Source organism: Chenopodium album, chromosome 1, assembly GCF_948465745.1.
Source record: "Chenopodium album chromosome 1, dcCheAlbu1.1, whole genome shotgun sequence".
Taxonomy (NCBI): Eukaryota; Viridiplantae; Streptophyta; class Magnoliopsida; order Caryophyllales; family Amaranthaceae; genus Chenopodium; species Chenopodium album.
The window spans coordinates 70232107-70245584 of record NC_137834.1 but is presented as its reverse complement, the minus strand read 5'-3'; the positions used below and the strand labels follow the sequence as shown (position 1 = coordinate 70245584).

The window sequence follows — 13478 nt, the reverse complement described above, 5'->3', positions numbered from 1 at the left end:
TCAAAAAGCAATGTTTGAATGTGTTTGACTTTCATTTGATTGAACAAGCTTAGTTTGAAAGTGTTTTACTTTCATATGATTTAATTACCTTCGTTGAATGGATTTAAATATCGTTCGATTCAAAAATCTTTGTTTGAATGTGTTGACTTTCATTAGATTTTTTTTAGGTAAATAGGAATTTTATTACCAAAGAGAAAGATTACAACTTACAAAACTGCTTAGTTGTAACACCCAAAACACCACAAAGCCCAACAAGGGCAAAGAAACACCAAAAGCAGACTCCAGATCAAACCTAGCCACCTTCTAGTAAGGGTTCTAGGAAGAACCAGAATGACTAACTAGACTCAAAGACTCAGGGACCTTCTAGGAAGGGTACTAAGCCTAAGGACCAGGACAACACAACTAAATAGAATACAACATATATCTATCAGAGCTATAACATCTGGAAGCAACAAGAAAAATAATCTCCCTAATCAATTCAGAAGTTGGTTTGCAGTTGCCTGTAAACATCAAAGCATTCCTCTGCAGCCATATATTATAGACAGTCTCAGAGAAACACATCACAATAAGCTTACTCTTGACATCAGTCTTCCTACAATACTTTGCAATCCATTGCAGTTCATCAGTAAAACTAAGAACAGGTCTAGTGAAACCAAAGGCCTGTAACATTGAAGCCCAGATTAGTTTGGAGTAAATGCAGTCAAAAAATAAATGGTTCACAGTTTCATTTGCATCAGCACAAAAGAAACAGCAAGAGTCACAATGAATTTGCCAGACCAGAAGCCTGTCCTTAGTAACAAGTCTGCCCAACACAGCAAGCCAAGTGATAAAAATACTTTTTGGAGAAGCTTGGTTATTGCAAATGATTCTCTTCCAGGGAACTTTGGGACCCTGAGGCTTAATGATACTGTAGAGCTTATTAATCTGCATTTTACCATTCACAGTAACATTTGACCATCCACCTATGTTGTTCACAATATCTCTAGAAGCAAGGATCTTTTTCAAAATCCAAGAAGCCTTTTTGGGAATAGGAGCAGTCCATAAATTCTTCTCGGCAAAATAGTAGATGTGAACCCATTTTACCCAAAGATTGTCAGATTTACTAGCAAGATCCCAAAGCACTTTAGTGACATCAGCTTTGTTCCATTCTTCTAAAGAAGTTAAGTTCCATCCACCATAAGACTTAGGTAAGCACATAAATCTCCAAGCCACTAAAGCTTTCTTTGTGGGGTTACCCTTCCCAGTCCATAAGAAACATCTGAATCTGGACTCCATTTCTTTGATAATTTTCTTTGGCAACACAAACATCTGAGCCGAAACGCTTGAATTCCAAAGAGAACACTCTTAACTAATTGCAATCTACCAGCATAAGATAGGTGTTTAGTAGCCCAAGTGTCAATTCTACCTGTAACCCTTTAAATTAAAGGCCTGCAATCAGAGATAGTGAGTTTTTTGGAGGAAAGGGGCACACCAAGATACCTAAAGGGAAGAGTACCATTAGCCATCTCAAGAACCTACTGAAGCTCACACCTCTTTTGATCCAAGATACCCCCAAAATAGGAATCACTTTTATCAAGATTAGCAGATAAGCCTGAAGCCAAAGAAAATTTCTGAAAAGCCTTGAAAAGCAACTTAACAGAAACTAAATCAACTCTAGCAAACAAGAGAAGATCATCTGCAAAAATTAAATGAGTAATCCCAAGTTTTTCACACCTAGGATGAAAGTTAAAATCTGGATCCTTAGTCATGTCCTGCAGACACCTAGACAGATATTCCATACATAAAGCAAAAAGAAAAGAAGACATAGGATCACCTTGCCTTAATCCTTTTCTTGCTTGAAAAGGAGAAAAAGGGTAACCATTGATCATAACTGAGTAAGAAACTGAGGTGATGCAGCCCATAATCCAGTTAATGACCTTGTTAGGGAACCCAAGTTCACCAAGCATAGTGTTAAGGAAGCTCCATTCCACAGAGTCATAGGCTTTCCTTAAATCTATTTTCAACATACACCTTGGAGTAACATATTTGTGAGAATAACCCTTAATTAATTCTGTTGCAAGCATTATGTTGTCACCAATGTGTTTCCCAGAGATAAACCCAGCTTGAGCATCATTCACAACTGAACCAACAACTTTTGCTAACCTAGCAGTAATGACCTTAGAAATCAATTTATATACTAGAGTGCAGCAAGCTATAGATCTGTAATCTTTTACATAGGAAGGGTTCTGAACTTTTGGGATCAAGGTGAGAGTAGTACAGCTCCAAGACTTCTCTATCACACCAGTGTCAAAGAAATCCAGAACAGCTTTGTAAACTTCAGTTTTCACATGATTCCAAGTTTTCTTGAAAAACACAGCATTGAACCCATCTATACCAAGAGCTTTATCATCCCCAATACTAGCCAAAGCAAGATCAATATCAGAGTGAGAAATAGGAGCAGAAAGAATAGCAATATCCTCAGAAGAAAGATGTTTCCCAGCGCTAACCACATCAATATCAACAGTTGGCAAAGTGCTAGCAGCAGAACCTAGCAACTTCTTGTAAAAGTCAATAATTTCAGCTTGCACCATAGCATGATCCTTAATCAGAATATCGTCATTATTGTAAATGGAGTCAATTCTATTCCTATTCTGTCTTTGCTTAAGAACCGAAAAGAAATAATGAGAATTAGAGTCCCCAAGCTCGATCCAATACACAAATAATTTCTGCTCATAAGTATTCATCCAATACTTCACTTATTCAATTCTACTGGCTTCCTGATTTTGGAGAGAAACATTAGTAACATCTTCTGCTAACTGAGATTGAACCTTAGCTAAAGAGAACCTAGCTTCTTCTAATCTGTCAGTAACTTTAGCAAAATGCTTAGTGTTTAGACTCTTAAGACCAGCTTTGACAGATTTTAGTTTCTTCCAAACCTGCAACATAGGATTCCCAGAAACAGAAACATCCTAGTGAGAAGACACAACTTCAAGAAAATCATGATGAGAGGTAAGACAATTTAGAAATCTAAAAGGTTTGCCTTTTCCAGCAACTGAATGAGCAACATCAACTAGAACAGGACAGTGATCCGAGAGAGAAGGGGGAAGGTAAATTTCCTCAGTTTGACCATAAGCCAACATCCAAGCCTCATTAACCAATCCTTTATCAATTCGAGAAGCAGACCTATCCATACCATGACCCTTATTATTCCAAGAGTAGAAGGAGCCTTTACTCTTGATTTCAACAAGCTCCAAATCATGCACAAAATCCTTGAAATCCTTAACTTCATAATCAGTAACTGGATTCCCATTAAATCTATCTTCAGAAGAGAGGATAGAATTATAGTCTCTAATACAAATCCAGGGTAGCTGAATAACACCCAAGGCCTTGATTCCAGCCCACATAGCAGACCTATGCTGAATAGAATGAAGCTCATAAACAAAAGTGCAAGCAACCTGATGCTGTAAATCCTTAGTAGTGATAATTGTATGAATGAATTGTTCAGCAACTGTAATAACATCGAAGGACACAACATCTAGCTTCCAGCCAACCCAAATCCTACCCTTGGGAGAGTAGGCATGATTACAAATCCATTCCCAAGCTCTTCCAAATTTCTTTTTCATAGCTTCAAACTTATGTAGTGTAACTTTAGTTTCAAGAATAGCCATAACATCAATAGAGTGATCATTGAGCAACTGCTTAACAACAGTCACCTTATTAGGGTCATTAAGACCCCTAACATTCCAGGTTGTAATAATCATGGTACTAAAGGGGGATTACCATCACCCCCGTTAGGAATTATTTCAGCAATTTCATCTTCTAGTAGAGTAGAGTAAGCATTATTAGTTCTAGGTATATTCTGATGAATATCAGCAACATGAGATCTAGCTCTTTTGCTTACCACCCTCCAATCAGCATCAGAATAAGCAGCAAAAGAGGTATGAGCAGGAGTAATAACAGGCTGAAAATTAGTAGTTTGGTCCTTTTCTTAATCCTGTTCAGTAACCACAGCTGATGCAGGGACTGGAGCAGGTTGTTTCTGGACCCAAACCTTCTCTTGTGGGGGTTAAACTGGCTGAGACACAGCTTGTTTAGGTTTAGGTTTAACATTAGGAGCAGTTCAATCATGCCCCACTTTATCCCACTTATTACAGAAAGGTGGAGACCATTCAAATAGCACCTTCAACTCAAGAATTTCACCCATAGGGCTTTCAATAGTCACACTAGTAGGCAGTGGCCTAGTTATATCAACTTCTATGAGCACTCTGGCAAAAGAGACTCTGAGTTGTCTAGTAGTACACTCATCAGCAAACAAGGGCACCCCAATTGTACTACCAATTCTGCTTAAATTTTCTGTACCCTAGCAATTCAGGGGTAAATTTGGAAACCTAACCCATAGAGGTACAATTCTAAGTATCTCAGCTTGAAAATTAAATTTATCAGACCATGGCTTAACAATAGCAGGCTTATTATTAAACATGTGGGGCCCTGCACTTAGAATAGCATTCTTATCATGACTTGAACACAGATTGATTATAAAATAACCATCATCATTCAAAAAAATCTCAGGTTTAGCAAAATTACTCCAGTTTTGGGCAATGAATTTATGAACAGCAGCAATTGTGGGATAAAATCCGACAACATAAAAGATAACTGCATTGCACCACTTAGATTTGGGCCACAGGCTTTCCACTCTTCAAAATAGGCGCCACAAAGCTCAGAGCAGCACCCTTAGCAGTCAGTTTACCACGAAACAAATTCGACCAGTTCTCAGAATTCCTGGATTGATTAGATGAACCAGGGTGTTTAGGGTGACATGCAGATCTAGAAACAATCGGAATCGCATCATTTGGTTGCACAGCTGTGGATTTAGGCAATGAAACAATAATCGGGGAAACCCTAGGTACCACTTCACTGGATTTCTGCAATTGAGCAGCAGCAAATGAATCCTCAAGGATCTTCAATTCAGCTCTAGTGATCCTACCTCCTGATGGATGAACAAGATGAGCTGGCGGAGAAACCAAATTAGTTTCATCTTCAACCTCCGGGATAGTGTTCATATTCAAGTTCTTCAATCGATTAAGATCAGCAGGGGTGAGAGATCCAAAAGCAAGAGAACGAGGGAGTGGAGTAGCTTGTTTCTTCTTCTTAGCCATGACAATTAGAGCTGAGTGAGAAAACCAACTTCAGATCAAACCACCTTGAAAACCGCAGAATCCCAAAACTAGAGCTTCTCTCTCTAACTTTGTCTCAACTTCAGAATGTTTTTTACGATTGTGTTTGACTTTCATTAGATTTAAAAAGCTTTGTTTGAATGTGTTAAACTTTTATTTTATTTATTTAGCCTTGTTGAATGCATTAGACTTTCATTCAATTCAAAAAGCTTTGTTTGAATGTGTGTGACTTTATTTGATTTTACAAGCTTTGTATGAATGTGTTTAACTTTCATTCGATTCAAAAAGCTTTCCTTTAATGTGTTAGACTTTCATGTGATTCAAAAAGCTTTATTTGAATGTGTTTGACTTTCATTTGATTCTTTTAGCTTCGTTGAATGCATTTAACTTTCATTCGATTAAAAAAACATTGTTTTAATGTGTTTGACTTTCACTTGATTCAAAATGTTTAATATGAATGTGTTTGGATTTTATTTTATTCTTTATTTTTTTTTTGGAAGGTAAGAAAGTATATTGATAAAAAAAACTGTACAAAAATATAGTGTACAATCCTGGCCAGCAGGAAACTAAAGCTACACAAGCCTTTAGCAACAAAGGCAAACAACCTCCATGGTTTGAAGTTCAGCTTTACCACCTTCTAGGAAGGGTCTAAAGCAGGAACAAAAAACCAGAACCAAGTCAAGGAAGGGCTCAGGGAAACCTAGACCTGCAAAAACAAACAAAGAAAACTTACACCCAACTCCCCATACAACAAGACTAAACAACAAACAGGCACAAAAAGCAACTAGATACAAGACTTGAGGTGCTGCAGCCACTTACAGTCTTCAATCTTCCAAGTATGGTTTATCAGTTGCTGGCATCTAATCATCACTTCTCTCTTAACACCCTTTGAAAGAAAATTTGGCCTTAGTATAGCTTTAGACCAAAAAGCATGGTTTCTAGCCATCCAGATATTATAAACAGCAGCAGACAAGCAAGCCATGATCATTGTTTTCTGGAAACAGTTTTTACCTCTCATTTTCCAGCTCTTCCAGCTGTTAAGAGACTGCAAAAGACCACTAGGGAAACCAAGCCATTGAGCAACATCATCAATAACCTTTGTACTATAACTGCACCCAAAGAAAAGGTGCTTGCTGGTTTCAGTATCCTCACCACACAAAAGACAGTCAATAGAGGTACAAGCCCCAAACTGAGCAAGCCTATCTCTAGTTCTGAGCCTATCTAGAGCAGAAAGCCAATTAATAAAAGTATGTTTAGGAATGTTGAATGGATTCCAAACCCAATCATACCAGTCAACTTTATCCATGTTACCCTTGAGCCATTTGTAGCCATCTTTGATTCTGTACCTTTTATTTAACCAACCCTAGTTTCAAAGCCCTCTCTAAGCTCATCTTTGACCTTACATAACAGCTTCCATGCCCAACCAGCATCTTTCTTAGGTTTACAATCCCACCAATCTTCATCCTTGATATAAACAGAGTGAACCCATCTCACCCATAAGGAGTCAGATTTTTTTGCAATTTTCCACACATAGCTACCCAAAGCAGCTCTGTTCTAGTTTCTGTAATGCCTAATACCTAACCCACCACATCTCTTAGGCCTGCAAATCCAATCCCAGGCAACTGGGGGGGGACTTAGCCAGCACAGCATTTCCACTCCATAAGAAAGCCCTACATAATTTAGTGATTCTATCCACCACTTTCTTAGGTAGAAGAACACACTGAGCCCAATAAGTATGTAAGCTCATAAGAACAAAATTAACAAGGGTGACTCTAGCAGTATAGGACAGGTTTTTGCTACTCCAGCATTGAAGTCTCATCATCATTTTATCAATCAGACTATCATAATCACTCACTTTCAGATACTTAGCATTGAGAGTGATACCAAGGTACCTGAAAGGCATATCACCCATGATAAAACCAAAACTCATCAAAATGCTATCCTGCACCTGCTGCTGAACATTCCCAAAATAAATTGCAGTTTTGTCAAGGTTAGCTTGAAGCCCTAATCTTGCCTCAAAGGTTTTCAAAGCTCTAATGAGGAGATTCACAGATTCAGTGTTCCCATAAGAGAAAAGCATCAAGTCATCAGCAAAGATCAAGTGATTAAGAGCTAAGGAAGTACACCTTTGATGAAACTTGAATTCTCTCTTTTTACCAACTTTCCTGAGAAGTCTGGTTAGATACTCCATCACAATAACAAACAAAAGAGGAGACATAGGATCACCCTGCCTCACCCCCTTTTTCCCTTTGAAAAAACCATAAGAACCCCCATTAAGCAGCACAGAGAAAGCAGGAGTGGTCACACACTACATTATCCAGGAAATGAACTTGGTGGGAAACTTGAGAGCATTCAACATCTCCTGGATAAACCTCCAATTAACAGAATCATAAGCCTTCCTCAGATCAACCTTAATAGTAAATCTAGGAGGCTTCGTCTTATTATTATAGGCTTTAAGCATATCTTGGCATATCAAAATGTTATCCAAGATAGATCTCCCAGAAACAAAGGCACCTTGACACCCATCAATTAGATCAGGAAGCACTTCCTTTAGTCTATCACAAATCATTTTGGAAATGATCTTGTAAACCACATTGCAACAAGCAATTGGTCTAAATTGAGTGACCCTATTAGCATGCTCAACCTTAGGGATCAAAGTGAGGGTGGTAGCATTAATCTGCTTCAGGAGCTTGCCTGAACTAAAGAAATCAAGGACAGCTTTAGTGATATCAGGACCAACCAAACTCCATGTAGCCTTGAAAAATTTGCTGGAAAACCCATCAGGACCAGGAGCTTTGTTATCCTCAATGCTCCACAAAGCTTTCTTGACATCTTGTTCACAAAACTCCCTGCACAAACTAACACTCTGATCTTCAGAGAGAGTTTTACCTTCAGAAATAACTCCCTGATGGATATTGCCACTCATATGAGTCTCAGTACCAAGTAAACCTTGATAATACTGAAGGAAAGCTTCACATACTTGCCCAGGATCAGAAATAACCATCCCCTCATCATTCACAGTAGAATAAATATTGTTCTGAAGTCTTCTCTTCCTGATCATAGCATGAAAGAATGCAGTGTTCATATCCCCATCCTTGAGCCAATGAACCTTTGCCTTTTGTTTTAAAAAGTTAAATTTATCAGCATGAGTTTTGGCAAACTGGATTCTAGCCAGTCTTTCTTGACTGATAAGATCTTCATTACCAGGATCACTTTGCAATTTAACCTGGATATCTTCAAGGTGCTTTTCAGCAACTGCATCATCAACCTCCACACAAGAAAATCTACCCATCTTAGGCTCTTTTAACACCTGTTTTACCTCCTTCAGTTTCCTCACATATTGATACATAAGGGTACCAGAAACCTTCTTACTCCAGGCTTCCTTCACCCCAGGTAGAAAATCTGGAGAGTCCACCCAAATATTCACAAACCTAAAAGGTTTTTTAGTTTGATTACCAGAATCAAACAACTTAATCACACAAGGACAATGGTCCATTAATCCCTCTGGGAAGAAAGTAGCTTGCATATCAGCAAATTTCAACATCCACTCATTATTAACAATAACCCTATCAATATTTGAGCAAACTCTATCCTTGCCCTCTTGCTTGTTATTCCAAGTATAGAACATTCCAACTGTAGCCCAATTAGTGAGACCAGCACCCCTTAGACAAGTTCTGAAAGGCTCAACCTCAGTTAAGGACACAGTGCTCCCTATTCTGTCATTCAGATTCAGAACACTATTGAAATCACCTTGTAAGATCCAAGGGCCACTAACTTTATTACTGAGCTCAACAATTTGCTCCCACAGCTGCACCCTGTCACCAACAGTATTCAGACCATAGACCATTGTACACTCAAAATTCACACCAGTAGCTTTGTGAACTACACATATGTGAATCAACTGAGTTTCACATCTTACCACAGTCACATCAAAAAACTGAGATAACCAAACCACCCAAATTCTACCCCCGTTGTGGTAGGAATAGTTAGCACAGACAAACCATTCACTTCCAAACCTATTAAAGACATCACCAAACTTCACAGCCTTCACCTTTGTTTCAAGAAGTCCAAATAATCCCACTCCATGGTGTCTAATAAACCATAAGACATCACAAAGCTTACTGGCTTTATTTAGACCTCTTATATTCTAGAATCCAAACTTATCCATGGTAAGAGTGAGAACATTCCCCCTCTTTTAGAACACTGAATCTGTTTCCACTATTACTAACTAAAAACACACCTGACTGCACTAGCTGAGGTCTTTGACAAATATCATCAGTTTGCACACCACCATTCAAGGTGTTTGTCCTGCTCCCATCATTCTGGTTCTGAATATCAGGCTTTGTAATTGGCTTCCAAACTCTTTGTGACTTTTTCTTTTGTTTATTGATGTGTTGATTTTTCCCAGCCTACAGCCCCTCCATTTTCCTAGCTTGAACTTTATGGTTAGGACATTGAGCATCATCATGTCCAATCCCACCACACACCCTACACTCCCTAGGCTTCCATTCATACTTCACCCCCTATTTGAATGTGTTACCAAGCTCATCCAGGAACTCAATGCACTCTAGTAATTCAGCATTGAATTTAACCTCCACCATAATCCGGGCATACTCCAATCTTTCCTTAGTAGCAGTAGCCTTATAAGTCTTAATAGGCTTCCCAATCAGTGAAACCAGTTTCATAAGAGCCTTTTGTCCCCAGTATTTCAGGTTTAGGCCAGGCATCCTTACCCAAATAGGTACTAGATCCACTGGATCAGCAGACAGATCCATTCCCACCACCCATTTTCTCATTATTACAGGCGTAGTATCAAACCAAACAGGTCCTAAACCCAGAACTCGGTCCCTTACATCAACATTCTTGAAACGAACAACGAATATCCCATTTGCCATTAGTGAGACCTTATCTATACCAAATTTACCCCAAAGTCTTCTTACAAACCCATTGATAACAAACAATGGTGGTTTGATCCCAATCACATGACACACAATTGCTGAATTCCAGAAATCAATCTCTGGTTGCACATCCTCAAAACTGATTTGGATCTTATCACAACTATCCCTTTTAGGCTCATTCCTCCCCTCAGAAAGATTTACACCCTCAGAGAGGTCTACCCCCTCATCCCTAGTCCCCTGGAACAGCTTCTCCCTCCAATTCAATCGAACAACAGGATTAGAGCTTGGGGATTGAAAAACAGGGGATTGCAAATCGGGTTTCTCAGAAATTGGGGAAAACACATTCAAATTACTCCTAGAGTTCTCAAGCATCAAAGTAGGAGTTGGGGTGTTAAAATTTAAGACACTATCACAACAAGCAGCAGTACGAAGCTCATCATCAATGACGGATGAGAAAGAACGAATTACCTAAAGCCATCTATTAAACTCCTGCTTATGCTTAGCATAGTCTTCTGGAGTTAACTCCTTCATAGGGCTAGTATTCTCCATTACTTCATCAAGCCAGCTCTCAACTGAAACGTCCCAAAAGCAATGCTCTGTTCTTTCTTCTTCGTATAGTTCCTTGTTTTGGGTCCAGAATTCTGCCTTGCTTTTTGCTGTTTCTTCGATTTGGATCTTGAGCTCTTGCTTCCCTTACCCTTCTTTCTCTTTGCCATTGAAATTGGGTTGAAAATCAAAGCTCAAATTTGTGGGTTTCAATCGATTTTTCAACTTTCTCTCTCTAGTTCTTGAGACTTTCTCTCTCTAGCTCTTGAGACTTTCATTTGATTTACTATTTATTTTATTTTATTCAATTAGCTTCGTTGAATGCATTTAAATTTCATTCAATCAAAAAGCTTTGTTTGAATGTGATTGACTTTCGTTTGATTTAAAAGCTTTCTTTGAATGTGTTTGGCTTTCAATTGATTCTTTTTTTTTTTGTTTTTTTTGGTAAGTAAGCAATTATATTAACACAATAAAAACTATACAAACTGTACAAATACACAGCCTGAGACAGGCTACCCAAACTTCACAAGAGCCAAACAGCCCACACCACCCCTAGAAGCCTAGAAAACCCTCAACCACCTACAGGCAGGGAGAAGAGGACAACCAGGCAACTCTTCTGAGAACCACACACAACCTGCTACCTTCTAGGAAGGGCACAGGAGGAGCAGAACTCAAAGAACAAAACAACAGCAACTCCAAACAGAAACAAACAACAGAGAAACAACAAAAAACTAAACAGCAATTACAGCATATGCCTAAGCTTAAACAACCATTTACAGTCTTCTGTCTTCCATCTAGCATCAATAAGTTGTTGAGCTCTTCCACTAACTTCTCTTCTGATTGCTTTTACCAACACCTCAGGATGTATTACAGCATGCTGCCAGAACACATGATTTCTGGCTAACCAAATGTTGTAAATAGCAGCACTCAAAGTAGCAAGATAAAAGTTGCTCTGAATCTTGTTTTTCCCCAGATTCCTCCAACTTTTCCAGGCCTCACCAATATTATCCTGCTGTAAACCAATGTCCAGCCAACTACAAACACTAGTCAAACATCTCTTACTGTACTTGCAGGCAAAGAACAAATGAGTAATAGTTTCAGTCTCCTCTCCCTATAATAGACACAGATCATCAGAGCAAACCCCAAACCTTGAAAGCTTATCCCTAGTCTTGAGCCTCCCTAACATTGCCAACCAAATTACGAACGAGTTCTTAGGAACATTGAACTTATTCCAAACCCACTTACTCCAAGAAACCTTATCCAAGTTGCCCTGCAACCACTTATAATAGTCTGCAATTTTATACTGTTTGCTAAGCCACATATTACTAGCAAAACCTTTCTTTAGCTCCTCCTTGACCTTACACATCAATTTCCACCCCCAACCAGCACTTCTCTTGGGACTATACTGCCACCAATATTGCCCTTTTAGATACACTAAATGCACCCATTTTACCCACAGAGACTCAGTGTTCTTAGCAATCTTCCACACATAGCTACCAAGAGCTGCCCTGTTCCACAGCAAACAGTTTCTGATCCTCAATCCACCAGCATTTTTAGGTCTACACACCCAATCCCAGGCCAAAGGAGGAGCTCTACTCAAGACAGCCTTGCCATCCCATAAAAAAGCTCTGCAAAGTTGCTCAATCCTAAGCATCACAGTCTTAGGAATTAACAAGCACTGAGCCCAATAAGTGTGAAGGCTCATAAGCACTGCATTTATCAAGGTAGCTCTAGCAACATAAGACAAATTCCTGCTACTCCAACATTGAATCTTATTCAGCATCTTGTCAACTATAGCATCATAATCAGTGACTCTTAAGTACTTGTCATTCAAAGGAATTCCAAGATACTTAAAAGGCATACTACCAATAACATAACCAGACAGCTGCAAAATAGCATCCCTATTCTGATTCTGCACATTACCAAAATACACAGCAGTCTTATCAGTGTTAACCTGCAACCCAGATCTTCTTTCAAAAGACTTCAGAGCCCTTAGGAGCAGCTTAACAGAATCCACATCCCCATAAGAGAACAACATCAAATCATCAGCAAAAATAAGGTGGTTCGTGGCTAAGTTCTTACATCTCTGATGGTATTTGAACCCCTTTTTCTTCAAAATTTTCTTTAACATCCTAGTCAAATACTCCATGACCAAAACAAATAATAAGGGAGACATAGGATCACCTTGTTTTATCCCTTTTTTCCCAGCAAAGAAACCATGCAACCCAACATTTAACATTAAAGAGAAAGAAGGAGTGCTGACACATTCCATAATCCAATCAGTAAACTTTATAGGAAACCCCAAAGCCCAAGCATATTTCTTATAAAGCTCCAACTTATAGAATCATAAGCTTTCCTCAAATCCACCTTAACTGTACACCTAGGAGGCATTCTCTTATTACTGTAACTCTTAAGCATATCTTGACAAACCAAGATATTGTCCAGAATGGACCTTCCAGCAACAAAAGCACCCTGGCAAGGATCAACTAAGTCAGGAAGCACTTCCTTTAGCCTTGCACAAATGAGCTTTGAGATGATCTTATAAACAACATTACAATAAGCAATTGGCCTAAACTGAGTCACTTTATTAGAATTATCAACTTTAGGCACCAGGGTCAGAGTAGTGGCATTAACTTGCTTCAGCAGCTTACCCTCAGCAAAAAAAATTCAGCACAACTCTAGTAACATCTTTACCAGTAACATCCCAAGTACTCTTGAAAAATTACTTGAAAACCCATCAGTGCCTAGGGCTTTATCATCATCAATACTCCAAAGCGCCTCTTTCACATATTTCTCACTTAAACTCCTGCACAACCTATCTGACTGTTAAACACCCAAACATTTCCCTTCTTGGACAACACTATCATGCACCTCACCAGTA

The 13478-nt window shown here is 38.9% G+C and overlaps 3 protein-coding genes across 3 annotated transcripts; all 3 read right to left on the bottom strand.

The window, feature by feature from the left end:
- Positions 1-402: 402 nt before the first annotated feature.
- Positions 403-1275, bottom strand: LOC145635224 (uncharacterized). The gene has a single exon (XM_081686517.1). It carries the CDS (start codon positions 1273-1275, stop codon positions 403-405), a length of 873 nt encoding a protein of 290 aa, XP_081542643.1.
- Positions 1276-2735: 1460 nt separating this feature from the next.
- Positions 2736-3740, bottom strand: LOC145635205 (uncharacterized). Its single transcript, XM_081686496.1, has 2 exons — positions 3033-3740; positions 2736-2915 (listed from the first exon to the last, which is right to left on the bottom strand). The coding sequence occupies exons 1-2, from the start codon at positions 3738-3740 to the stop codon at positions 2736-2738; spliced, it is 888 nt and encodes a 295-aa protein (XP_081542622.1).
- Positions 3741-5737: 1997 nt separating this feature from the next.
- Positions 5738-6459, bottom strand: LOC145635198 (uncharacterized). Its single transcript, XM_081686485.1, has 2 exons — positions 5973-6459; positions 5738-5859 (listed from the first exon to the last, which is right to left on the bottom strand). The coding sequence occupies exons 1-2, from the start codon at positions 6457-6459 to the stop codon at positions 5738-5740; spliced, it is 609 nt and encodes a 202-aa protein (XP_081542611.1).
- Positions 6460-13478: the final 7019 nt, after the last annotated feature.